We start from the raw sequence: 27,348 nt of genomic DNA, 5'->3' as shown, positions 1-27,348 counted from the left end.
TTTTAAATAAACCCAAAATAAAAAAGACCTAAAGAAAGGACATATTCCCTCCTTATACGAGAGAGGATATGGAACGTAGACCCACCACGCAGCTCCAATGCGGATAGGGTTCATCACCGCCAACACCACGTTATGGTGTATTTAAAATTGTACTATTAAGTACCTTTGAATTAGAATTTTTTTTTGCCAACTTAAACAAGTGGTCACGTAGATGACGAAAGATTGCTATCACTAAGCTATATAGATGACAAATTTTATCCATATTTTCCTCCTATTCAGAGAGTGTATCTAGTTACACTCGTATAAGTAAATAGCTACACCCTCGGTTTCACTAGCGCAGTACACGTTTCGCGTTATTCCAGCTTATCTATCTCCATCTTAATCCTTTAGACGTTCTGGAAATACAAAAGCTGTAACTAAGTCGTCTTTGTTTTATTATAAGTATAGCAGTATGTTTTATACATAATACACCTCTTATAGAGCTAATTCTTATTCTAATGATTGTTAATTGAAGTTATAAAGAAATAAAGAGTTGTTTCTGTTAAATTGTAATGTGATGTAATACCACGGGTGTATTCTGATAGTTCGTCCGTCGATGTAACAGATGTTTTCTGGCCTTGGTTGTGCAAACATCAGGCAGTTGTATCAGCATTATTATAATTACAGTGTGACGCTTTTCCTTGGTTTTCTTTCCCGTCGTAATCCTTGAATAGAATATTTATAAAATCTTTTTAAGAAAAATATTAAACCGACTTCAAAGATGCATTTCTCTAGAAAGCGAAAAATAACATCGTACTATTACCGATGTTCGTGAAAATTAAATGGGATCAATGTGGAAGAAGGTATGCCCTTTTAAATACTAATTTTCAAAATGGGTCAATAAATGACGAAGTTTAAGTTTTATTAATCATGAAAAACGTCGAATTGAGCACCTCGTCCTTTCAAAGTCGATTAAAAACTATATTTTTCGAAAACGAGCTTTTATCATCCTCATAACCATAAATTTATTTTATTTACATAGGTAATTGAATTTGATTAAAATAAGTGTTTAAAATAGCTTTAGCGTCTTTAATGTTCTATGGTCATACCCCATCATCAGAGCAATTTTTTAGTGCCACATTATGGCATTATCATTACCATAGATATTACGCAAGATATAGGTACCTTACCTACCTTTTAATTTGAATCAAACTGTTTCTTATGCATTGGCTAGATTTTCTCTATTTTTGCAGCGCTTCTTTTACTTTGCAGGTAACTTTAAAGTGTAAGTTTTACGTCAAATCAAAGGGATAGGTTCCACGTTTTGAAAACATTAACAAAAAGGTGGAAAACAGCACTTTTAAATTGCATAAACAAAAGTACTTCAAAATTACTTTAGTAATAATAAATCTAAAAAAAATTAAAATAAGTATTTGGTCCAAATAGTTCAATCCAAAAGTTTAAACCTTTAAAGTTAACTTTTTAACTTTGTAACTGTTGTAACTGTAAGACATAATTCGCTCGAAAAACATGACCTGCAATACAAAAACCTGTAAATTATCAAAGTATGCGAGTTCGTGCACTACAAACACAACCTACTTGATTACACGTGACGCGGTGACATCATCGCAGTAACTCCGACGCCATGACGGCGCCCACTTAAGTCCTTTTAGTGTCCTGCAGGCTTTGACGCTCTAATATTAACCATAGACAAAGCAATTCAAATAATTCTCTTGCTACTGAACAAATAGGCTACTTGCCTCTTTTGTAAACAGTGTTCAAACTGAATTATGGAAGTATTATAAGCTATACTTTATATTGTCCCGTCAATAATAACCAGTAAAGTAAAGTAAACCAGTAATTTATATAAATGAATAAATATCTACGTAAAATTTTTGCCGCCGAAACACAACACATTAGCAAGTGACGTCATTCATAGAGATAACAGCGTGATTGGCGTCTGCAGTGATGTGATTATATCACGTCACCGAAGCGCCAATCACAAACCGATGCCTTGTAGCGAATGACGTTACAGTTTATGATTGGCGTTTGCGGTGACGTAATAAAAATACAATTTTGTTTTATAAAAATATTACAATTACGGGTTTATTTTCACAAATTGAAATGTGATTAGAGTTTCTAGGCACCTAAACTGCCTCTATGCGAAAAATCTTCTTAGTTTTGTACAGCAGGCAAGTATTGTGTCGGATTGTACGAAACTTTTCTATCTATGCTTACCAAAGAGTTTTTAGTTATTTACCAATGGCAGGAGTATAGGAGTGCAAACTTTTAGCATTTATAAAATCAATGAAATCCGTGTATTTGTATGCAGACATGTGTAGAATAGCCTATAGTCCTTTTCATGTAAGAAGTCCCCCAGATGCGGCGCTAATGTCTTATTGGCGTTCATTGTCATTTGCTAATGGCGGTCTTATTGTCAGTTGTGTAAGGCGATTTCAGTTTTAGTTCAGGTTTTAGCCGCGGGACTTCTTTAATGAAAATGACTCTACTTAAAGTCCGACACCGACGCCATGGCGGCGCCCACTTAAGTCCTTTTAGTGTCCTGCAGGCTTTGACGCTCTAATAGTAACCATAGACTTGTGTCGGATTGTTTGAAACTCTTCTATCTATGTTTACCAAAGAGTTTTTAACCCCTTGACAGCAGCATTATAGGTCCAAACCAAGCTGACATTTTACTCCGCAACTATTTAGTCACTGGCACCGGTTACAGGCTTTTTAAATCGATTGGGAGAGAGCATACGTCCGGACGTCATGCTTGGAACGCGATAGTAAAGCACAAAAGCAGCTAAGGATACGACCGATCGTAACGCTGTAAATTAATTGTTGACAGAAAAGCACCTTCCCAAAGACAGCGGTCTACAGGCAGGCCTACGGTATTTACCAATGGTAGGAGTGAAGTGAAAAACTTTTAGCATTTATAAATCAATCAATCAATCAATGTATTTATAGAAATCAAGATCCCAGTTCTGTTCGTGATGTGATTTGATCTGACACAGCTTAATTTTCTTAAAGAACCTTAGGTTTTCAATAGCGTTTCATGAGATTTGAATACCTGATTCTTTGAGGAGATTTGCTCTGTGACACCTGGGCTGGTACCTGGTGATTAAAAAAGTATTACGTAGCTTAAATTCACATAGATGATTTTTTATATACTTAATGTATTTTGAAGAATAATATTCTAAAGCAGTATCAAAAGTGTCAGGCAGTTTTCATTGACCAGAACTTTTGTCAGCCACTTAAAAGCTCTATAAAATAACACATACTTAAAACAATTACAAAGGTCTTCCTTTCGTCATTTGATCGAAGGTCTTTCTTTGTAGATTGACGCCTGTATTTGACCAAATACAGGCTACATTAAGTAATACCTATTAAAAAAATGTACTTGTGATAACACTGAATTAGCTAACTCTACTTAGGACTAAAAAGTAGGTGTCTAGTCTAGGTCAAGGTCAGCAACGTGTCTTAACAAAATATATCTTTTTAAAAATAGTAAGTACTTGTGATAACAGTGAATTAGTCAACAATTTTTACTCAGAGCAATTCACTCAAACTCAACAAACTGCCAAGTGTTTTTTTTATTATATTTAAAAGAAAACACTTGGCATAGTTAGAAGTAAGTAAAAAGAAATAATACAACGATTCTTTGTCAAAACTTTTTATCATTTACTAGCTGATGCCGCGCGGTTTCACCCGCGTGGTTCCCGTTCCCGTAGGAATACGAGGATAATATATAGCCTTCCTCGATAAATGGGCTATCTAACACTGAAAGAATTTTTCGAATCGGACGAGTAGTTCCTGCGATTAGCGCGTTCAATCAAACAAACAAACTTTTCAGCTTCATAGTATTAGTATAGATGTATCTACATAAGATTAAACATAGCCTATTATGTTTTTATGTGTCTGACTAACCTATTATTACGAACAGTATGTAAGTAGGTATGACACCAGTATGTTTATCCCTTTGTACATAAACATAATGTATATTTACATTCTATTCTATACCTTTGAAATAAAATGTTGAAACTTCCTCCTACTCAGTAATCGTTATGCGTCGAACCTGTTCTTTAATATTTCGACTAATGTTCTCTGTTGCAATGCCATTTTTGTAATCGACAAAACCGTATTTAACTACTGCTGTATTTTACGGACGTTGCGTACGACCTTTGCCAATATGATTTTATTACTCAGGGATACGCGTCGAAATATTTGCTTGTACAACAAAATATTTCAAGTACGTGATCAAATGTGTACGGAACCGTCGGTGAGCTGAACCTGCTATTCTGCCAAATATGCCTTGGGAGTGATAACCAGGCGTAGGTCAAGTAGAAACATGATTACGTTAGCAGCTAGCATCGGGTTTGCGTTGTTATTATAACACAAAGCGTTACATAATTTGACATTTACTTACCAACTATCTAATTCTGTAATAATCTATACTATGCTAGTAGAAAACGTCTGTACTTTCAATAAAATAACGATAATAGAAGTCATAGGGCACCAATTATTTGTATATCAGTGATTAAAATAAAAAAGTTTAATACAGGCTACAGACCTTCAGTTTTAACTGTACCGTCGAACTGTTCGTTAAAAGTGCAGATAAAACTGCAAGTCTGTAGACCAGGTTACAAAGGAAATATACTAGGTAAATAGATCATTATTCATCATGTATTTGTGCTGGTTTATAGACGGAGAGCCAGCGACAGCCAGACATTCGTCATTATATAAAATCTGACGGTTTGTCACCTTTGGTGATAGCAGGTTTCAAGGATCCAGACCCTCAACCGTCTTATTATTACCTGCTACCTTCCAAAGCCACCACGGTTTAAATTAAACTGTACAATTGGCTACCGTACCTACTTACGAGTACCTATGGTAGGAGCCTGAGCTGACAATCTTTCAGCTTTTATAAAATGACGAAGGTCTGGGGTTCACGGGCTCTTGGACTATTACAGATTACTTTAAACCGAGAGCATGCGATAGCCAGACGTATCTCATTTTAGGAAAGCTGAAAGTTCGTCAACTTATGGTCCTTCTATAGGTAAGTACAAGTACCCAAAATCAAAAATCAAAAAAAACCTGCTACCTCCCAAAGCCACTATGGCTACCGTCCAAATCCAAATTCCATAATTGGCTACTGTCTATCTAAAATTCCCTACTCTATGTACGGAATCTATACTAATATTATAAAGCTGAAGAGTTTGTTTGTTTGATTGAACGCGCTAATCTCAGGAACTACTGGTCCGATTTGAAAAATTCTTTCAGTGTTAGATAGCCCATTCATCGAGGAAGGCTATAGGCTATATCCCCATATCCCTACAGGAAGGGGAACCACGCGAGTGAAACCGCGCGGCGTCAGCTATTTTTAGATAAAGCGCTAAAGGTAGCACTAGTCTACCATAAATCGAGCGCAAAAACTGTCACCGATAAAAAGCCAATAAAGCATGTTTTCTATGGTGGACATAAAATTTTCCATAAGCACCGAATGAAGTCAACGTCGCCGCCCCTCCGGCGCCATGCCACCCCAAAATGAATATTTACCGTTCGCATTATATTGGAGTTTATTTATGCTTGCAGCGACCTTGAGCCCGATCGTGTTTTTAAATAAAAGCGTATTCTCGGATGGGTAGCGAAATCTTTGAAAATAAATTGACCTTGTATTATAACAATGGTGTTAATTCGCTGGTATACCAAAATAAATCGCTATAATTGAAAGTTCCACGCTAAATTACCATAATGAAGGACACGGCTGACTGGCAATTTAGTTTTAATAGTTAATGGGGTAAATTCACCTCTAATATAATATAAATGATAATAATTTAGAATGCGAGGTTCTATACATTGATCACACTAATATTATAAAGGCGAAAGTTTGTGTGCAAGTGTGTAAGTATCTTTGTTCCTCTTTTACTCTGCGGCTTTTGAAGCGATTTGGCTAAAATTTTAAATGAAAATAGATTTTACTTTGGATTAACACATAGGCTACTTTCATCCCGGAAATCCATGGTTCCCGCGGGATTTGTGAAAAACTGAATTTCACGTCCTCTAGTATAAAATAAAAATAAAAAAATTTCTAGTTACCAAAACTACGTCGTCCCAAAAATAAGCTTATGAAATAAGGCGCTTCTGATTTAGCCCAGTATTTTTGACACGTGGATTTTTCGCTTTTCCTCAGCTTTTCTTATAATAAACCATCCCTCTTTTAGCATCGTAGTCCCCAGCAGTATTGTATTATATTTTCAAAGGTCGTCCTTCAGCTGAGATGGGGTCCTCAACTCAAGGGCCTTTCGTCGCCTCCTTTCAGCTCCTTGATCTTGAAATACCTATAGTATGAGTATGCCTGACATGTATAAAAATATATTAAAGATTTTTAACCGACTACAAAAAGGAGGAGGTTCTTTATTATATTAACCGTTGATGATTCAAGACTATCTAATCTATATATATAAAAGAAAGTCGTGTCAGTTACTCCACTTATAACTCAAGAACGGGTGAACCGATTTAGCTGAAAATTTTCAGGGAGGTAGTTTAGAGCCAGGAGAACGACATAGGATACTTTTTATAAAATATTAAAAGTCGGGTTTTCCTGGTCTCGGGCTCCGTGAGGTTTATAGCAAAAAAAATTCAGGAAAAATTTCAACGTAGGGTAGGGGTAGGGTAGGGTAAGGGTAGGGTAGGGGTAGGGTAGAGGTAGTTGATAGTTTACATCGAGTTTCACGCGGACGAAGTCGCGGGCGTCAGCTAGTGTTTAATAGAGAAGCATCATCTCTAACACAATGCAACTCATGCAAGCGATACTTCATATAGCACTGTTCTGTGCCTGACAATGTGAGGCGTTACTGTTAAGCCTGATTATGTGCCTGTATTTTCACCAATACCATATAATTAATACTAAATCAATGCAATGCATATCGGTGTTATCATTGGCGTGCACAAAGTTTTTAACTAGGGTAGGCTCTGTACGTACAAATTGTAAATAATTGAAAATTCCATCTCCAATACAGGTTCCAAATGAATCCTCAGGGTATGCATTGCGTTTATCCATTTATGAAGTGCACGCCACTGGCTGTTATGCTAGCCACCTACGGGCCGATAAGCCCACATGCCTGCAGCGCTAACGGCTTGATATCCGATAAAACTGATCGTATTAGTCGTGCTCGGCAGGATGCACATACGATCAGTTTTATCGGCTCTTATTGGATCGTCAGTGGCTTTATGACTTATGAGAAGCGGCGTGCAGAAAGTTGTCGATCAGGGTATGCACTACTAGGAAAAACAACCTAACTGGGAAAATCTGCATTTGATAAGCATAAAGACAAATATTTCTTAGGTAGTAAGTACTTTAATGGATGTATGAAGTGCACTAAGTGTACTTTTGAGTATAAATAAGCATGGTGGTTCTTCCCTAGACGAGATCAGTTATAAAAAACTTTAGTACTATCGCAAAGGGCAGGAAATGACTCAATGTTATGTAATGCTAGAACTCAATCTGTTTTCAATTACAAATACTTCCGGGTCTGTTCTTTATTACATTATCGCCTGCGGTTTCATATTGTGTTCAATGTCTTAGTACCGGGTAGTTTATATTATACTAGCTAAAGCCCCGCGGTTTCACCTGCGTAGTTCCCGTGAGAATACGTGGATAAATTATGGGCTATGACACTCGCAAATAACGTGGCTTTCTAGTGGTAAAGAAAAAACAAAAACGGTCTAATACATACAGAGTTTCCCCCCTATATTACCATAAACTTTACCTCTTTATAATATTAGTATAGATTTATTTATCTTACAAATATTTTAGAGGTGAAGTTAGTGAGGCTGTCAGGGGTAATATCTCTATCAACTGAACATTTTGAAAATTGTTTTACCTAAAGAAAAACCACGTTATTTGTGAATGTCTTTGGCTATATTTTATCACCGTATTCCCACGGGAAAACATTGTATTAAACACTAGCGGACGCCCGCGACTTCGTCCGCGTGAAACTCGATGTAAACATTCAACTAACCCCTACCCAACTCTATCCCTACCCTACCCTACCCTACCCCTAATTTTCTTTGCTACGGAGCCCGAGACCTTTCCAACGAATGCAAAACCGTGGAAATCGGTTTGTGCGTTCTGGAGTTATAGCGTCAGGAAGGAAAACCCGACTTATTTTTATATAGTAGAGAAGATTATATTTTTTGTCACATTTTTATTTCTCCATTCTGCTATTAAAGCGGATACAGTTCTAAGTTTCAAAGCTACGACTTAATATATCGCAAGGGCCTAAACATCAGCAAATTTCAAAGACGTTTCACTTATTGGATTTCAACAGAGCTGATAGCGTAGCTTGTAGTGTGTGGGGGCTCGGGATTAGCGTTGCTCTTTGTCTATGAACTGAGTATAGACTATAGACCCCCTCCCACTGGTTCATTGTCATCGGCCGTCGACCTATCTACAATTCTACACGTGTTAACAACACCGGTGCGTCAACGTAACGAGATATAGGACTTGAGGTTAGCAGTGTGCCAAAATTAAATACGATTCAGCAGAGTCATTAAATATTGACTATTTTTACCGGCCACCTCAACTTACTCGTATTTACACATTGTATAATGTACTGTAGGTTTTAGGTTTAGGTAGTCAATTTAAGTAGATTTAGTTATATTAAATTTGTATTTTTTTTTGTAACACATTACGTTTATAAGCCCTTGGGGTACCTTGTGCTTGTGCGTGTGTATTATATCGTTACAGGAAGACCAGAGCCCACTTTTTGCTGCCGGCATGATGTCCGGTATAACGTATGTTGGTTGGGATTTTTGCTGCAAGTCGAGTCGTCATCGAGCGACCAACACACGATCAGGTTTTCCGGGCGTCATGCGCTCGAGCGCTGCAAGCATGTGGGAATATCGGACCGTCGGTGGCTAGCATTCCGTGGCTAGCGATTAGGTTTTTAATATTTTCTGAAAGGTATTTCATAGAAATACATAGAAACCAGTAGTGTCGCGGCGAATCGTCGCCTGCTGCGGTCTGCAGTTGACTACGAACTAATCGTCTAACATAGGCATAGAATATAGTGAAATTGCTCGCTAAACCTCATTGAAGCAGTGTGGTGGGCTTAAGCTTAATGATCCCCTGTGGGCCTGTTTTGAAAGAGGCCTGATCCTGTAATGGGCCATTAAAATAGGCTGATAATGACTGAATAGAGAAATATTGGATAGTCCAATGGAAACTATCTAAAAAATTGGCGACCAGTGATTTCGATCGAAACGCGAGCTATTCGTCTATTTTAAGAGAATGTAGGTCGAAACAGGTCGCCGACCCTGTCGTAAAGGTTTTATCGTTGCGTCCAACGGGAGCGACCTGCGATTAGTTGCTCGTTAAGTTGCCTTCGTTTACATTGCATTGCGAAATCTGTTTATGACTTACCAGTAAGATAGCGTGATAGAGAGACGTGATAGCCCAGTGGATATGACCTGTGCCTCCAATTCCGGAGGGTGTGGGTTCGAATCCGGTCCGGGGCATGCACCTCCAACTTTTCAGTTGTGTGCATTCTCAAACATCGTGAGGAAACCTGCATGCCAGCGTATTTCTTAATTCTCTGCGTGTGTGAAGTCTGCCAATCCGCATTGGGCCAGCGTGGTGGACTATTGGCCTAACCCCTCTCATTCTGAGAGGAGACTTGAGCTCAGCAGTGAGCCGTATATGGTTTGATAACGAGTAAGATAGCTATATGCCTATTTAGTCTAGTAAAACTCTTTTTGACTAGGATTGAAAATGACTGTAGTGTCCATGTTTTTGATGACCCCTCCGGCCTAGTTCACTGTGCTGTGGTTCTCAACAGAGCTCCTGGGTCCTAGTCTGGGTCAGTTTTTTTTTGTATATTTTCTCTAAATTGGTTTGGTGGTAGGTTGTCGCTAGTTACCACCCACGATAGGTTGTCTGTGTTACCATCCTACTAGCAAAGACGTACACATGGCTTGGTAGACATAGGTACACTGACACTATATAGGACGTCTTCCTTGCATACAGTGCGAATTGTTGCTGTATAGTAGTCTATTTATCATCATAACCTAACCTAATTACCTGTGACTTAAAAAAACAATAAAAGACTTGCCATAGACGAGTATTGATGACTGAAAATATTATTTGCGGAAAATTAATAAATCAGTTCTTAATATGAAAATATTTTTTCATGAGTGTATTCTATTATGAGCAGTTTAATTTGTTTTGTCATGTTAATTAATTAACTTAATAAATAATTAAAAATATTTTTTCTGCTGACCGTGATCGTGCTGCAGTTCGATCGATCTGTTATCAATAAAATCATACGTGACTTGGATGGTTTTATGATTACGAATGGTTTAACGATTGCGCCTTCTTCCGCATACTGTGTCTTATTCAGAGTATTTTATGGTCTGGAAAATGTAGTCAAGTTACATTTTCTAGACTATACAATGAGATATTTATTGAATAATTTATAAGACATGTAATATTATTAAGCGCTTGGACATATCTAGGCTGTGTTGAATGCAGATTTTTTAGATAACTTCCCTCCGTCCTAACTACCTAACTCAAGCCAAAAAGGTCTAAAATTCCTTTGTGCCAATCTTCTAAGTAAACAGAACCAGTATCACCGTTTTCCAATTTTCCCATGAAAATGAGAATGGCTACGAACTGACAGCTTAACTTGCTTTTCGAGGCACGGAACACCACCATATCCTAACTCTGGGCTGAGATTTTTTTGTGAAAATTTCCTAGACGATAGGAATTCTCAGTATTTATTAGTCAAGACTGAACCCAGGATTTCATGATGAAGCCACATAGGCTAACCATTGGACCAACAGCGGGATAATCTAGTTTACATCTAATCTAGTACTAATGAAGTTTATACTATAGCCTGGCAAGTTTGATGATGACACCATGAAATGCGAGTGGAAGGACTGCGCGGGTATGAAGTCGTGCGCGCGGGGCAGAGGGAAAGACTGCGCGGGTATGTGCGTGCGCGCGGGGCATCGCAACACCCCTCCCGGCCCGCGCGGACCATCGGGATTGTACAAACGAATTTGCCAAGCTATATTAACCAACTACATGTCATATCGCAAAATACTAACATTAAACTAGTACTTAAATTATAACGGCACTGATATAATATCGATCAGTACATCAATTAGATGAGACTGAATTAGGTCAACAGGTCAATTGCTGTGTCGTGCCAGTAAGCTGTTTATTGTCATATAATAAAAGATAACTGACCTACTACATATTAACTCACAGCCTAGATCAATAGGGCTAGGCTAGCCATACCTACCTCATAGCCCGGAGCACCTTAACTTAATTTTGTAATAAAAATACTTACTTAATAATATAGTTTGTATAGTTATTAGGATACGTTAGCTTAAGTTCCTTATTGTATTCTTTCTCAATAAAAAACATTGTACATACCTAATAATATTTATATTTTAAAAATACATAATTCAGAAATAGTACATTAGTCTCGTATGTTATGTAAAAACATACGGTTAGTATGGTTAAATACCATAACAAGCAAAAGAAAGCGTTCCTTTAGTTTATTTCCACGCGCTGGTATTGTGTCTATATTAAACTCAAGGACACGTCAGTTGGTCTGGTCTGGGTTCAGTTAGGGTCATGTTGAGTCAAGTCACCCCATCTCAGACAATTTCACTTTTAATTAACTTTCCTACCGCACCTCAAATTTCATCTAAAGTTCTCGAGTCGAGACGAGTACCCAATCAAAGAGAATAAAAGTTTAAGAACAAAAGTTCTTTAGAGTAGTCATGCTTAAAGTATTATTTAGCTATCAAAGATGTCGTTTCTTGTGTGTCATTATTAGATTCTTTGGTACAGCCTTCCTTCTATGGCGTGCACAAGGTTTTTAAATAGGGTAAGCACTAGACATTCAAATTATACATAAGTATTGGAAACTTCTTAAATACGGTTTTGAAATTATTCCTCTGAGAGAGTTCTTCTCTCTACCACGCGATGGACCCGGCACCCGCACGGTGAATCCATGGAATGCTAAGCTTATTTTAATTTTAATAAGTTGATAATAAAGACCAAAATACTGAATAGGCTAGCCGGAGTTGAATTTGCAAGTTTATTAACTAAGAATAAGTCCGCTCAGACAGTAATGTTTTCGTAGTCTTTGCTAGACTCAGACTATTAAAGTTCACTGCACCGACAATATTACTAATCTATTTAAAAACAGTCGGTAGCATGGCGGAAGTTATCAGTTTCTTTTCCCTTTTTTCCCCGACCTCGCCTTTACGCTTCGCTCGCTCCACCTCTTGAATATGTCTTTGAACTCTTCATTGCGTTTATGATGCACGAAGGACTTGTTACATTCTTGCACAATTATATTTTGATTTAATTAGTTATTTTTTTAAGTTATACGAATTCATATTACACGCACAGACAACTCTTTAGTTTTTCTAGTAGCTAGATGCGAGATATCGAAATCATATCCAATGTTCTATATTTTAATATACAATATAGAAATTGCTTTTTTATCGTCTATATTATAATTATTGATGACTATATTTTCCATAATTTCATTTACTTGTCATCATTCTTAGATTTAATTTTTTTCATTATCTAAATCTTAACGAGGTCGCTTCCCACTGTCTGTATACTTAGATCTTTTAAAATGATCAATGGACTCATCATTAGATAGAGTGATACAAGAGGAAAATTTATATTGTTTGACATTGTTTTCCATATTGACGAAGTTGCGAGCGTTCGCTTGTTGTCAATAGATTTTTTTCTACATTTTTCATGATGTTTTTGACTGATTTTAACAAGGAAGTTCTTAACTTGATTGATGTTTTTGCAATACTTACTTATTTACTGCAATCTTAGGGAACGCCTCATTTGTTGTCACTGTTATTAACTTGTTGTGAACCTTGATAATTTAAACGTTGAAATAGTTTCTGTTCCAACATAAGTGGAAATCGCATAAATTTTTTGCTCAAATTATTTTCGTTTATAATAAATTACGTTTAAGTTGTGTTTTTGTTAAAGTATATTCCAAGGTTATCAAAGCTTTCTTAGATAACCTTGCCGTAACCGTTAGTTCGTTTTGATAACAATAAACAAAAATACTGGCAGTAGGTAGGTGCAAGTATGTGTATGGTATACGAGTATTGTTATTACTATTACCAGTATAGTAAATCATTATATCTATGTCGGTTGTAAGACCGATTGTTAGACCATGAAATATACAGGGTGATTCGGTCTTTAGTGCGGATATTTTTTTTCGTGGTTCTGTATCATTAATAGAATATAAATCTACAAACAGTTCGATACATTTTATGTAATTTTTTTTTTTAATTTATGTCTCTAAAATAACAAAATAATGTACATATTATTACTAAACAAGATATATTCAGCTTAAAAGTGATCTGGTGACGTTCTTTAGGTATCAAACGAAAATAAAATAAACGCACAATAGGGTGACCCTAAAATTCTGTTCAAAAGTAAATAACTTTAGCTAACTATAATTTTGTTATTTTTGAGTTAAAAAAAAAAAAGAAAAAATACGTGATCATTAAATTTTGTTTATGTACAAAATATAAAAATATCCGCACTAAAAAAATTTTCTTCCTGTATAACGTTTGTACGAATATTTAGTATAATATGTGAGTCTAATTCTATTAAATTACCAGTTTATTATTATCTAGGTATTATTTAATGTGATAAGAATGTTATCGTGGTTACCCAAAAGCTAACTTATTAGTATTAAAACTTAAAGCCCAATCGGTCAATTCACTAACTTTGACGTATGTTAGTGAATTGACAGTAACAACCTCATTTTTCGTATTCCATAATGTCACAACGTCCTCTGGGCAATGTCATCTACCTACGCTATGATATCCACGAAAGGTTGTCAGTAGGCGCCGGATGTTATATTTTATGTAAAAACTAATTTTTTATCAGTGCGAATTAAATAAAAACTGAATATGAAATCACGTGACTTAAGTTGAACTAACAAATTGCTTGAAAAGCTAGTTGGTAAATTTCGTATATACGTCAAAGTTAGTGAATTGGCCTGCAGAACTGTGATGAGATAACTTAGTATTCTTTGACTTTCATCAAGTACAAAAGTGTTGATAAGAGCGTGTTGGTTTTAAACAACTCTAAAACGAGTTTAACATATCTTTAAATTGTGTAATTAACTAGCTATTAGCAGTATAATCGCTTCATAATTATGCTTGTCCTAACTTACACGAATACTTTGTACAATAAAACTTCATTTTTTGGACCAACAACTACGGAGGCACGTTAGAAATTTCACGAAAATCGGTTTAGTAATTTTGTGTTAAAATCATAATAACTTTAATAAGTGAATGAAATTGTCCATAGTGTGGCGTTTAAGGTCACTATGCTAGGACACACTAAAAACACAAAAAATTAAATAAAATAAAAACGAAAAAAAAAACAAAAAAAATATACCGGTTTCAAAGATCCATTACTCTTAAAAATAGAAAGGACATTCGAAGTCGATTAAATTTTTTTGTTAAGTAAAAAGATTTTTGTTAAAATATTTTTGTATGTACATATCAAGTGTGATGTAGTTGCTAACCAGATTTATCAGACTCGACTCCTCCCACGGGTACGAAAAAGATTAGGATATTATGAAAAGTGGACGTGGGGGTCACTACAGTCAATTAAGCCCCATTGAGTGTAATTGTGCGAGTTAGCGAACGATGTAAAAATAGTGATGAATGTTGCTACCACAAATTTGGAGAATCGAGTCTACTCTATTCCTTTCCTAAACCAATGAATATTATTTCGAAGTCTTTTCTTTACATCTCTTTTTTCTTATCCAGTCTTCGACTGCGATCACAACGTCTTAACCGAGTTTGAAAAAGATGAGGTCCTATATTTAGATGTATGTATTTTACAAGCTTTTATTTGACTTATATGTATATTTGTTCGGGCGAAATCTTGCAGCTCAATTTTGAAGCAGTCATCTTCAACCAATTATGCTAAGTTTTGTATACTATTGTTCAATGCATTGTTAAGTATGTGACGTCATTCTAAATCCAACATGGCGGTATATCTAAAATTACTGACTAGTTATTTTAATGCACTTCTACAATATGGATATCAAATGAAAGGGTTTGCTAAGAATAATTCGAAAATAAAGTGCCGTCAGTCTAAATTCAACAAGGCGGCATATCTAACTACTAGCGCGACTAGTTATTTTTAATGCACTTCTACAGTATGGGTGTCAAATGAAAGGGCACGCTGAGAATAATGTTTCTAAAAATCTAAAAATAAAGTGACGTCAGTCTAAATCTAATATGGCGGATCTCTAATTTCGAATAATGTAACCCAAGGAATCAATTATGCGTTTATAAGTCATTATTTTGCGAACGCTGCCGAAACTATTAACGATATAATATGATAATCTTATATATGCAATATGCCTATCATTCTATTTTAGTTAAGCCACAATAACAGTTTCTGTTTAAATTAAATTGGCTTACTGATAATGACGAAAAATATCAGGATAAGTAATACAATACAATAAATTTTTGACATACTATATATTGGTATTTACAAGGAGGAAAACCGCTACACAATTAATTTTCCGGGAGGAAAATTGGTTTTGATATTCCCAAACTTTGTATTGTACTTTTCGAAATTTCTGTAGGACAGTTTAGCTGGCGCCTTATTGGAGTAAGGTACTGGCTTATTAACACTACGAGTTAAATTAATGGTTGTAGGAGTTTTTAAGTGAATTCTGCCGTATTTTAGTAGTTTCGTTTTTAATTATGGGCTTGCAATGTGGAGATCAATGTATAAAATATGTGCTATTCATTTTCAACTTGTTGATTGTGGTAAGTTGGGAGTTTTGTAAAATTGATTATTTTATTCTTCAGAAACTGAAGTTTTTTTACTGTAAGTATTTATTTCAAAATGTTTGATTCATCAGAAGCAATCTGCAATGTTTTTTCATCTCACTTGCTCGGAATAGTTATTATGCCACTGTCATGTAATTGTAGCACGAGTGATTTTTGTACAAAGTCGAATTGCATAATAGACAGCACGAGTGATACATTGGCTAATTAAGTGCAGTGGCATACAATACTTTTGCTATGAGAATGATTAAATAAATAAAAGAATAACCAAAACTTGGTAAATACTAAAAGTTATATTCCAAAAGAGTAGTGAGATGAAACATTTTGTTTTACGCACGGCATCAAGTTTCTTTACCTTGAATACCTCGCAATGCATATAATTATGTCTGTGGTAGAGTATCTAAGGCATTTATTTAGTGTCAAAGCCTCATGGGAACGGACAGTCATTCAGCGTGCGATGATGCCAGCTCTGCAGGGCTATCATGTAACTCGGTGTATCTACCATTCAAATAATAAGTCACTATATTGTTCATAGTTCTCGATAGTCATTAGACGACTTCCAGCCGCCCGAACAAGCCGGTTTTCGAAAAGGCTTTAGACCACATCCATACGCTGCGCCAAGTTATACTGAAGAACGAAGAGTATAACCAGCCACGTTGCTTAGCATTTGTGGACTATGAAAAAGCCTTCGATTCGGTGGAAACCTGGGCTATACTCAGGTCGTTGCAGAGATGCCGAATCGACTACAGGTACATCCAATCCAAGTGTTGTGTCTGTACCACAACGCCATTGTCAGTCCGTTTACAGGATCAGACGAGGCGTATCAAATTGTGGCGAGGAGTGCGACAGGGAGATGTGATCTCCCCGAAGCTATTTACCGACGTATTAGCTAATGCTGATGATTATGATATTATCACCCAAGTATACTCCGGTTTCGGAAAACAAACGTACTGTAAAATTAAACACGTTTAAAATGCCGAGGCATAGAAACAATTTAGTAAACAATTCGGGCGTGGAGTGGAGTAGGTAGGCGATATAAATAGTAGTCCGTTCGCCAAACCGCTCTAAATGTATTAATACGGTTTGCTGAGCCGCTAAGTCGTTCGCCGTAGGATAATTGGGTATCCCTGATATAGCTTTTAAATCTAATCATCGTCATCACTATTAACTACCTTTATTATTCGGTTCACGGTTGTGGATGAGTCACCTCTTAGAATTAGAGGGTCAGGCTTATAGTCCACCAAGCTGGCGCAATGCGGATTGACAGACTGCCCACACGTAGAGAATTAAGAAAAATCTCAGGTATGCAGTATTCCTCTGGATGTGTTTCTTTTACCGTTTGAAGCACGTGATATATAATTTCTTAACATGTACATAAATCAACTGGTTTCGTACCTACGCTCTTTGAATCAAATCAATCCACAGTTCAAATCTCATTCACCTGTCTAAAATAATTTAAATGAAATTCTTCGAAGGATGGAAAATCTTTATAATTCCTTGCATAGTTCCATTTCACACAAAATGTGCGTACCGTTTGTAGCAACATGTTTTACGTAGTCTTTATCATTCGGGTCGCCTTAGGTATTGTAAACAGCTATAAAAATTTGTATAATTAGTGATTATCACTGACGTTAATAAGGTTAGATGTTTGCACCTAAAGTCACTAACATTATTTTGTGTTTATAGCACATTGCTTGCTTCTTTATTCATACACAGGCAACATGACTAAGATCTCAGATCCCAGAGCGATCTGTCACAGCTTATTTTCACTAAGTTGAAACCTTGGGTTTTTAGTGCTTTGAATATCTGCGTCTTTGTGTAGACTTGCTCTGTGACACATGGGATAGTACCAGGTGAGAAAGGTAACTAAAAAAAAAGTGTTACATAGCTTAAATTCACAATATCTGAAGCAGTATCAAAAATGTCAGACACTTTTCATTGACCATATCTTTTGTCAGACACCTTAAAGCTCCGCTGTAAATAACCCTCGGCAGATGTTATGCGATTACTCGATGACAACAGAACCCATTTGGATAGTATTTTTTTTTGTTTGAACGGGTATACTCCTGAGGGTGGTCCCATTGTCATTATGTCAGAAGCTGGGATCCTGGAGAAATCGAGGGGAACATATTTGACAGAACAGATCTAATAATATGTCCTATAACTGTTTACCAGGTGGTACCAGGTGGACTGACGACATGAAGCGAGTCGCAGGGATTCGCTGGATGCAGGTGGCTCGGCTATCGTGATATTTAAAAGTCCCTACACTGGGCCTATGTCCTGCAGTGGACGTCCATCGGCTGATATGATGATGATGATGATGATGATGATGATGATGATGATGATGATGATGATGATGATGATGATGATGATGATGATGATGATGATGATGATGATGATGATGATGATGATGATGATGATGATGATGATGATGATGATGATGATGATGATGATGATGATGATGATGATGATGATGATGATGATGATGATGATGATGATGATGATAACTGTTTAACTAAACTAGCAGAACACCCACGGCTTCACCCGTGTAGTTCCCATTCCTTAGCGAATATGGCTATAAAACATAGCCGATGTATCTTTGAAAGAATTTAAAAATCGGTCCAATAAAAAATCGATTCTTAAGGAGTAAACTCCAATAATTTCGCAAAAAATAAATCAAATCTCACCTTTTCATAATATGTTTAGATTCAAATGGCATGTGTTTCTATACCATGCGCTACGTGCATCACAGTCAAAATTCAAAAGGAAAGTTATAAAATAAATAACACCATGAAATAACAACTCATTCATCGCTCGACCTCGATGCCCAGACGGTTATGCAATGGTTTCCAAACATCTGCTGGTCGGATCCTCCGCAGATAATGTATTATGTCAATGGCACAGTATACGAGTATGACGTGTATTGTCTTCATACAAGGAAGATAATTGTATGCATTCGCTTTTGGGTCAAGTGATCGACAGTTTTGTTGTCAAGCCACCGTTTTAGATGAAGCAGAGGACTTACTGCCTTTGACATAGAGACTTTATTGCAATAGTGATTGACAGTATGTGGGAAGTTGTACTTTTTAGGCGAGGTGTGACGTGTTGAATAGCTTATACATTGTAGATATTGAAATAAATTAAAATTTTAAAAAATATTAATAATAAAGTTTAAAAACTACTAGGTAAAAAAGGTCGTATTTTTTTATAAAGCTATGTCTCCCGGACCATTATTACAAATATTTTGACACTACTTTTACTTTTGACACTGTTTAGTAGTTTAGGCGCTATGGTGCAACATATATGCATACATACATAGACTGTCAAAATCATTACCGTTCCTTTTGGTACGTGCAGCCATGTATAGAATCTACGTTTTGGAAGTCGGTTAACTCAACCGTCAAAATAATCGATTTTTTTAGAAATCGTTTTTATTACAAATTATGGTAAAAATACTTACAAATGAAACGTTACTCCATCTTTTACTAAACTACAAGTTTATGACTGTTTTCTATGCCATTCAACTACACAAACCGGCATTTTCAGGGAGCTCTTTACACGACAAAACCGATTACAACAATGAAACATCGAATCTATAGCAACAGTTTTTATAAACGCGTTAGATCATTGATTCTTGATCTCTGACAGAGGGGTAACGGTTTACTATAGGTCCTTTCTTTTTAATGGTCTAAGTCACTGGCTATACAAATAGAAAGCTCAGGATGTGCTGATACTACGTGACGCGAAAATATTAAAAAAAATAATAATAAATTAATCAGAAGTCAAATTGATAACCTTTTTATCTTTGGAAGTTTAACATGATTTTAAATTATTATTGTTGTAAAAGTTTTTTTAGTCGGTTTAAATGGTGCATGTTATTTGATAATGGCTCATACATTTGCCTGATTATTAAGTTATCAGTGTACATAGTAGGTATCAGTGCTTGTCCGGATGTTATGTTAGTTTGTGTGGTTTTTAAATGGTATCCACTAGAATCCGGTCTAATCTCAACGCCCTTATTAAAAGTCAAACACAATTAAACTACTAATTGGAATATTTCATTACTTGATAAGGGATTGCATCTCTCTTTATGAATAAAAATCTTAAATACTTTAAATGTACATACAGTAACTAAGTATTATGTAGATAAGGGGTTAATAAACACTATTTAAGATAAGAAGTTTAATTGCCAAATATAAAATAAGTCTTGCACTTACGGCACTGATGAAAGTGCCAAGCGAAGATTCATCATTATCAGGTGAAACTTTAGGTAAAGTCAGTTAATATGCCAATATTCGTATATGTTGATTTTGTCTGCAACTTAATAACTTCATCTATTAAAGTAGTCGTGAATTAAGTATATCTATATATTTATAAGTCGATAATGTAAAAATCCAATTTCCTACCGTCATATTCATAAGCTTGAATATGAAGTTAAACCTCAATTTTCTTCTAAGTAAAATTGACCTAATCACTAATTGTTTAAAGTTACTTTGAAGAAATTTGAGGTTTAAATCCTAATCTATGTTTATAATGCCACATACGTGTGAACCAATCTAAATAGTAGTACAAGAAAAAAAGAAATACTTTATTGCACACAATATAAAACAAATTAAAAATAAACAAAGAATAATTAAAACTAAAAACAAAAATAGCATGCAAAGGCGGCCTTATTGCTATAAGTAATCTCTAACAGGCAACCCTTGATGACAGGACTAGCAGAACCCTTTTTTGAGAGATTTTGTCACTACACTTCTAAGTAACTATATGGTCTTATCAATATATGTATAATGTATATGTAAGTACATATACATATAATAAGTAAGATTTTAAGCAAAAAGAAATGTAACATTCGATAAAATACCTTTCTGAATACACATAATATCTTCAATTTATTCGAGACGTACGAATAGATAGGTTTGAATGAACGAATGTCTGAATACGGCAGTGTATGGCCGCCTTTATTGTAATTTATAGAGAGTACGTGACGGTTCACGATTGGCCATTTTGTGTTAAAGTGGCTCCGCGCTGTGCTCGTATTTTAGTCTCAGGTGTTTGAGTAACCGAGTTCACTGTTCGCGTTCCACACACTGATCGTTTTGTCTGTCTGTCTCGAAATGTAGAGGGTATGTCTATAATGTCAACGACATTGAATGCTATAGACATGTTACGTGCCTACAAAATCACCGCAAAAAGTGAGTGCACACATGTACAATTTTGTGTTTACTTACGTTATATGTTTATCTATACTAATATTATAAAGAGGTAAAGTTTGTAAGTTTGTAAGTTTGTCACATTTTTTAAATGGGGTAATCTTCGGGACTACTGGTCCGATTTTAAAAATTCTTTCACCAGTAGAATGCTACATTATCGGGGAGTGCTATAGGCTAATATTTTATATTGGTATCATATATATTAGCCGAGTTATCACAGATTTTGTCATACAGGTCGGACTGAAAATCCTCTTAAACAGACTTATTCGCATGCGCTGCCTTAACTATTGTGTAAAATTGAAATTAATGTATGGAGACTTTATGTATCTTTATAAGTTCTACAAAAAAATCCGCGACACCATATATCTATCTTCTATATATTAGCAGATATAGAACCTTTTGTGTTTTAAAAATTATTAATTTTATATACTTAGGTTTACGTCATTATTTATACAACTAAACTTTAATCCTTATTAAAATAAATTATTTAATAATCACAAGGATATTATGGAGATAAGATTTGCCCTTTACAGTATGTTAATTACTCAAATAGTTTCGGAGATAATACAAAATTTCTAAAAGACGCAGAAATTCCGCTATATGACGCCCGGCGCTTTCATTTACGTAGTTCGCGTTCCCGTATGAATATGGGGATAAAACATAGCCTATGACACTCGCAAATAACGTAGCTTTCTATTGGTAAAACAATTTTCCAAATCGGTCCAGTAGATCCAGAGATTACCTCCTACAACCACACGAACTATACCTCTTTATATTATTAGCATAGAAGTCTCTATTTCTCTTGGTCATACCACCACTCTCGAAGGACTGGACCGATTTTGCTAAGGGTAGGAGTAAGATAGAGAAGCTACAGGGTAGGGTGGGGTATGGGTAGGGAAGCGTAGGGGTAGTGTAGGGGTAGGGTAAGTTTAGGGCTGGGTTTAGGGTAGTGGTAGGGTAGAGGTACGGGTAGGATAGGGAAGTGGTAGGGTAGGGGTAGGATAGGCGTGAGAAAGGGATAGGGTACGGGGGGGTATAGGGGTAGGATGGGGGTAGGGTGTAGGTAAGGTAGGGGTAGGTTTGGGGTAGGGTGGGGGTAGGAGTAGGGTAGGGTAGGGGTAAGGTAGGGGTAGGGTGGGGGTAGGGTAGGCTAGGGTAGGGGTAGGGTAGATGTAGGGGTTGGGTAGGGTAGGGTTGGGGTAGTGGTAGGGTAGGGGTAGGGTAGGGTAGGGGTAGTAGTAAAGTTGACATCGAAATTTACGCGGACGAAGTCGCGGGCGTCCGCTAGTGTACATATATGTATAGTTCTTACACTTTCTGAATACACAACTCGAAATTATAGACAATATTTTGATATTACCTACTTTAAGCTGGTGGGAGGCTTCGATCGTAGCTAGGTACCACCCTACCGGCAAAGACGTACCTCCAAGCGATTTAGCGTTCCGGTACGATGTGTAGAAACCGAAAGGAGTGTGGATTTTCATCCTCCTCCTAACAAGTTACGCATCCATCTTAGACTGCATCATCACTTACCATCAGGTGAGATTGTAGTCAAGGGTTAACTTGTAAAGAATAAAAAAAAAACTATGCGACTAAATGAAATTAAGGCAATTGACCGCCTTTCTGCGCCTCGGTTTCGACGTGTTAGTATCATATCTAATAATATAAAACCTTTGTATAACATGGTTTGTGACTGCCTACGGTTCGTTTCATGTAGGATGGTGCGGGTGAAAGTTCGTTTCACTCTTGAAAGTTTGCCGCGATTCACGTTAGTACGTATTATGAAAGTCATACAGGCGACAGTCACCGTACCCATGCTAGCTGAAAAACACTTTAGTTGGTCCAGTTGTAATCTATGTGGTTTCGGATAGTCGAGGTCCACGACGAGGTCCTGGGTTGGGCTATGAAATGTTAGCTTTAAATTTTTTCAAGAAATTCTCAAATCCAGATTTGGGAAGTTGGCGAAATTACACCCCTTGCTCTAAAAAGTTCATTAAACAGTTCATTATCATTAAAATCAAATAGTGATCGTCAAATTAAACATTATTTATATGCCCGTCAATCCGCATTTATAGTATTGGCCAACACGCCAACAGCTTTGTGGGTTTAAGCTCCATATATCCTCTCAAACAAGATGCATACAGCGCTGATTTTAGTGATAAGTGACAAATAATGCAATGACGCATGCGACACACGTAATTAAACATTACAATTAGGGATTTCCCCGCATATCCACAGGTTACGTAAGCATTAACCAAAAACAAACAAGACGTGCGACGCTATTTCTATTCTTAATTTAAAAACAATAGCTACTAACTATAGGAAAAAAAGAATCAAAGACTAAGTGTAAATATAGACGGAGAATTAATAAATGACAAGTTATTGATGAAGCCGGTAGTGCCACCCAAAACATTATTGCCCGAACGTTGCAAGATAAAAAAAAATCTAAAAATTAAGTTAAATTTTAATTGGTATTCCTAACTTTATTAGTGATGGATAGTAAACTGAATGTGAATTATTTGTGATCTAATCTTTAACTTTAGTCTGTGATTTATAAGAACTGCCAAACGCTAATGCCTTTTTAGACCTTGAATGCTTTTTGTTCTTAGAACCTTAGCCATTGGTGTAGACTTTGAAATACCTAATTTTTTGTACTGAAATAAGTATTATTGTTTTATTTTCATTCTGACATTCCACATTTAAACGATAGCTTTGTTTAACTGCGGTGGGTAGTGGTTACTTCATACAAACACGTGCAACAAAAATATTAATAACTGTTCAATAGCCAACCAATCTTAACACTATACAAAGTAGCATTGCTCCTTTCATCAAGTCGCAGTTTGGGTTACACGTCTTGTAATTCAATAACAATAGAAGATTAATGGTCACTTAAAACTTGTACCCTTGATAAGTTATTGATTTCAAAACGTATGAACGTAGTACCCTTTGTGGCATACCAGGAACACTTAATAAGGGTCCCAACAAAGTGGTAGACCACAATGGAGCGTTTGATAAGTGACCTTATCGATAAACAGCGTCTTTTTTTAATAAGCACATACTATGTATTAAATAGGTTGTTATAGGAATGTTTGACAGACGTTTTTATATTACAAGGAATGGAATAGATATGAGGGTTTAGGTGCCGCCTTTTTAATCTACAATGTGGGTTTGTAATGCGGGTCTATATATTCGTTTTACTTATTAAATTATCTCATTGTGGGTTGTCTGGAAAACGATCACAGAACATAGAACGCTAAAGTTGATGCTTTAGCAATAGAAGACCGAAAGGGGCGGAGCCCGCGTATATGAAGACGAAGTTTTTCAGATAGCAAGGGACGGTGACAGTTGCCTACGCACTAGTATAGTGAATCGCGTCAAACTTACAAAAAAGGATTGGAACCCTCGTAACTTTAATTTTAAGTATTCGAATGATTATTTTCACCATTATCTTAAGTTTAACATTATTACCTGACGTTTCGAAAGAGCTTGTAAACTAAGCCTATTTGAAATAAATGTATTTTGACTTTGACTTTGAAAAAGTGAAACGAACTGTCACCGTACCCATGCCATCTGAAAAACATTTAAATAGGCTGATAATGACATTCGTATAGATATTTGTATATACAGAGAATGCTGTGAAAATGCATAGACTAATTGTATAGTCGTGAAACTGCGCCAAATGGTTCGAATCTATACAATGCAATATAAATGTCAATGGCCTAACACTTTGTAAATTGCTTATGTAACATTATTGGTTTCAGCTGTTCGGTCTGGCGGTGATCGGAGTAGGTGTGGCCGTGCTGCTCAAATGGTCTGTGCTGACTGACTTACTGCGCGGTCATTTGACCGTCGCGCCCTGGGTGTTCATCGTGATCGGCGCGGTCATGTTCGTGATCGCGTTCTTCGGCTGCTGCGGAGCGATACGCGAGAGCCATTGTATGGTTGTAACGGTGAGTTTTATTTTATTGTGATTGTTATTAATCGAGCATGATCGCGCGGATCAGGCTAAACTCTGTGAGTTTACTATCAACGTCTATGCTTTTTTCGCCTGCTGCGGAACAATATCCGAGTATGGTTTGTACGGGGAGTTTTATTTTATTGTGATTATGATTAATCACTGGGAACTTATCCTGATCAGTGCAATCATGCTTGTAAATGTCTCTGTATGTTATTTTTTACTTACCGTCCTGATACTTAATCGTGGTAGAACCAATGCGCAAATGCATTGGTTCTTAGAAGTATATATATAAATGCTGTTAGAAGTATATATTTAAATGCCGGATGAAATAATTACATGCCTTATTTGTATAACAACTAATAAGGCATAGTTAGTTATTAGTTCAGCTGTCCTATTCAAATGCGATCTGGGTATTCCCCATCTTTTAGACTAGAATATATATATTGAATCGTCCACATCCCTAACTCGCGCAGTCTTGCTAAACTATTTGACGAAAAAATAAAATAAAAGGCAGTTTATTTAGCGCCACGGGAGATCGCCGTGATCGATGCGATCGTTAAATTTAATTCTCCTTTGCCACAGATTTAAAAATAAAAAACCACAAGCCCGGTTTATTTCTTAGGATGCTCTTCGCTATGTGTCAAACTTGTTGAGGTAAAGTTTTCCGAACAAGCCGCACTCGACAATAGTTTCTAACCTCACGTGGAATCCGATTGTTATTCAAACAAAGGCGCGCCGCTCTCTACAAAGGAAAGCTACTTTCGTTCCACAGCTGACTCCCTTTCAATTACCGCATGCTAATTTCATGGTGTCATCTATGGTACACTCTCTAATACCAGACTACCGCGGTGTTGAGGCAGAGCTTACCTTAATATTTAAATTCGAAAGGTCATCACAAAATCTCAAAAAAACAGCTTGAAATGCAAAGATGAAATTTGGCAGGGAGGTAGTTTATAGTTAGTAGGTATCCGCTAAGAAAGGATTTTCTCGCGGATACCTACTAACTATAAACTACCTCCTCTAAATAGGAGTCGCGCGCGTCCGCTCGTTTAGTATGTTAGCAAGTAACAGACGTCACGCGGTTTCATTCGCTCAGATCCCCTTCCCATGGGAATACGGGGATAAAATATAGTCTTATGTGGGTGGGTGCAAAATGTAGCTTTCTAATGGTTAAAGATTGGTTAAAGGAATGGTTAAAGGATTGGAAACACGATTACAAATATGAAATATTGATTTTATAGAGACAGTTTTTATTATCGCATTAGATCGCTGATCATGTAGGTACTTTGACAGAAAACTAACGTCTTTAGCGAGGCAGGTCTTTATGTAATAAGTCTGAGCATATACCATAATACAAAGTATGTACCCTTAAACCAACATCGTTCTATTGCAGTACGCGATCTTCCTGCTAGTGATCATCATCGCGCAAGTGGTGCTGGCAGTGCTGATGTTCACATACGGCGAGTCGATTAAGAACGCGCTCGTGCAGTCCGTCAACGCGCTGTTCGACAAACGTGCCACCGATACCAGCGTTGAGGCAGTGTTCAGCAACATCGAGATGCAGGTCAGTGGGTTGTATTGTGAGGGTAGGAGAATAAAGTTTACAGTTGTGCAGTTTGTCACACATTAAAGTTCCTTACACTAATTGTAGTGTCTGATTCTTCAACCACTTGGACATTTCGAGAGTAAAACCCATAACTAACGCCTTTTAGTTATGTTTGTCACAACCTTGAGAAATATACCAGCTTAGCATTGTGTTTGCCCACCGCCCAAAGGCGACTCTAAACCCCTCCATGTCTTTCAGAACGGATTCATGGGTCTGGCCACGGGCGCTCCGTGGTTTGTACTTACATAGAGACCTAGATCTCCCCACAATAGCCCAATATATGGAACAGCTCTCGAAAACTTCTTTTGAGAGAGCCGCCACGCACCCCAACCAACTAGTGGTTAAGGCTTGAAACTACACTACACCCCCCGATTGCAGCGCTGATTGTATATCTAGACGCCCAAAAAACGTCTTTTACGATCCTGCCGAAGACATAACGAACGACAATGCTTCCCAGGCTACAAACACAATGCTACACAGCGTCTTCGCCGGCGGAGACGAGGTCCCCGACATCTGACGTCACCTAGACATGCGATTTTTAACTCACGATCTCGGGAGCGCCCAAACTGATACACTCAAGCCAAAGCACCCTTCCCGAACGGCCTTCTGTTTTCAACTGACACCTTGATCCAGGAATTTGAGGGGAACATAATGGGAGAAATGTTGATAAACATTGTCTATTAACACTTTACAAGGCATATATGCGT

The 27,348-nt window shown here is 36.8% G+C and overlaps 1 protein-coding gene across 2 annotated transcripts in view; it reads left to right on the top strand.

Annotated features, from left to right (window-relative positions):
• The window catches only part of LOC112047512 (CD63 antigen), a 39,452-nt gene that overhangs the window by 6,773 nt on the left and 5,331 nt on the right, over positions 1-27,348 (top strand). For both annotated transcript variants that reach the window (XM_024084652.2, XM_052881478.1), the window contains exons 2-3: positions 24,839-25,027; positions 26,429-26,599. In XM_024084652.2, the coding sequence (XP_023940420.1) occupies positions 24,839-25,027; positions 26,429-26,599 (360 nt within the window). The remainder of the gene's footprint in view (positions 1-24,838; positions 25,028-26,428; positions 26,600-27,348) is intronic.

The sequence above is a fragment of the Bicyclus anynana genome, chromosome 5, assembly GCF_947172395.1.
Source record: "Bicyclus anynana chromosome 5, ilBicAnyn1.1, whole genome shotgun sequence".
NCBI classification, from domain to species: domain Eukaryota; kingdom Metazoa; phylum Arthropoda; class Insecta; order Lepidoptera; family Nymphalidae; genus Bicyclus; species Bicyclus anynana.
This window is presented reverse-complemented; position numbering and strand designations above follow the sequence as displayed.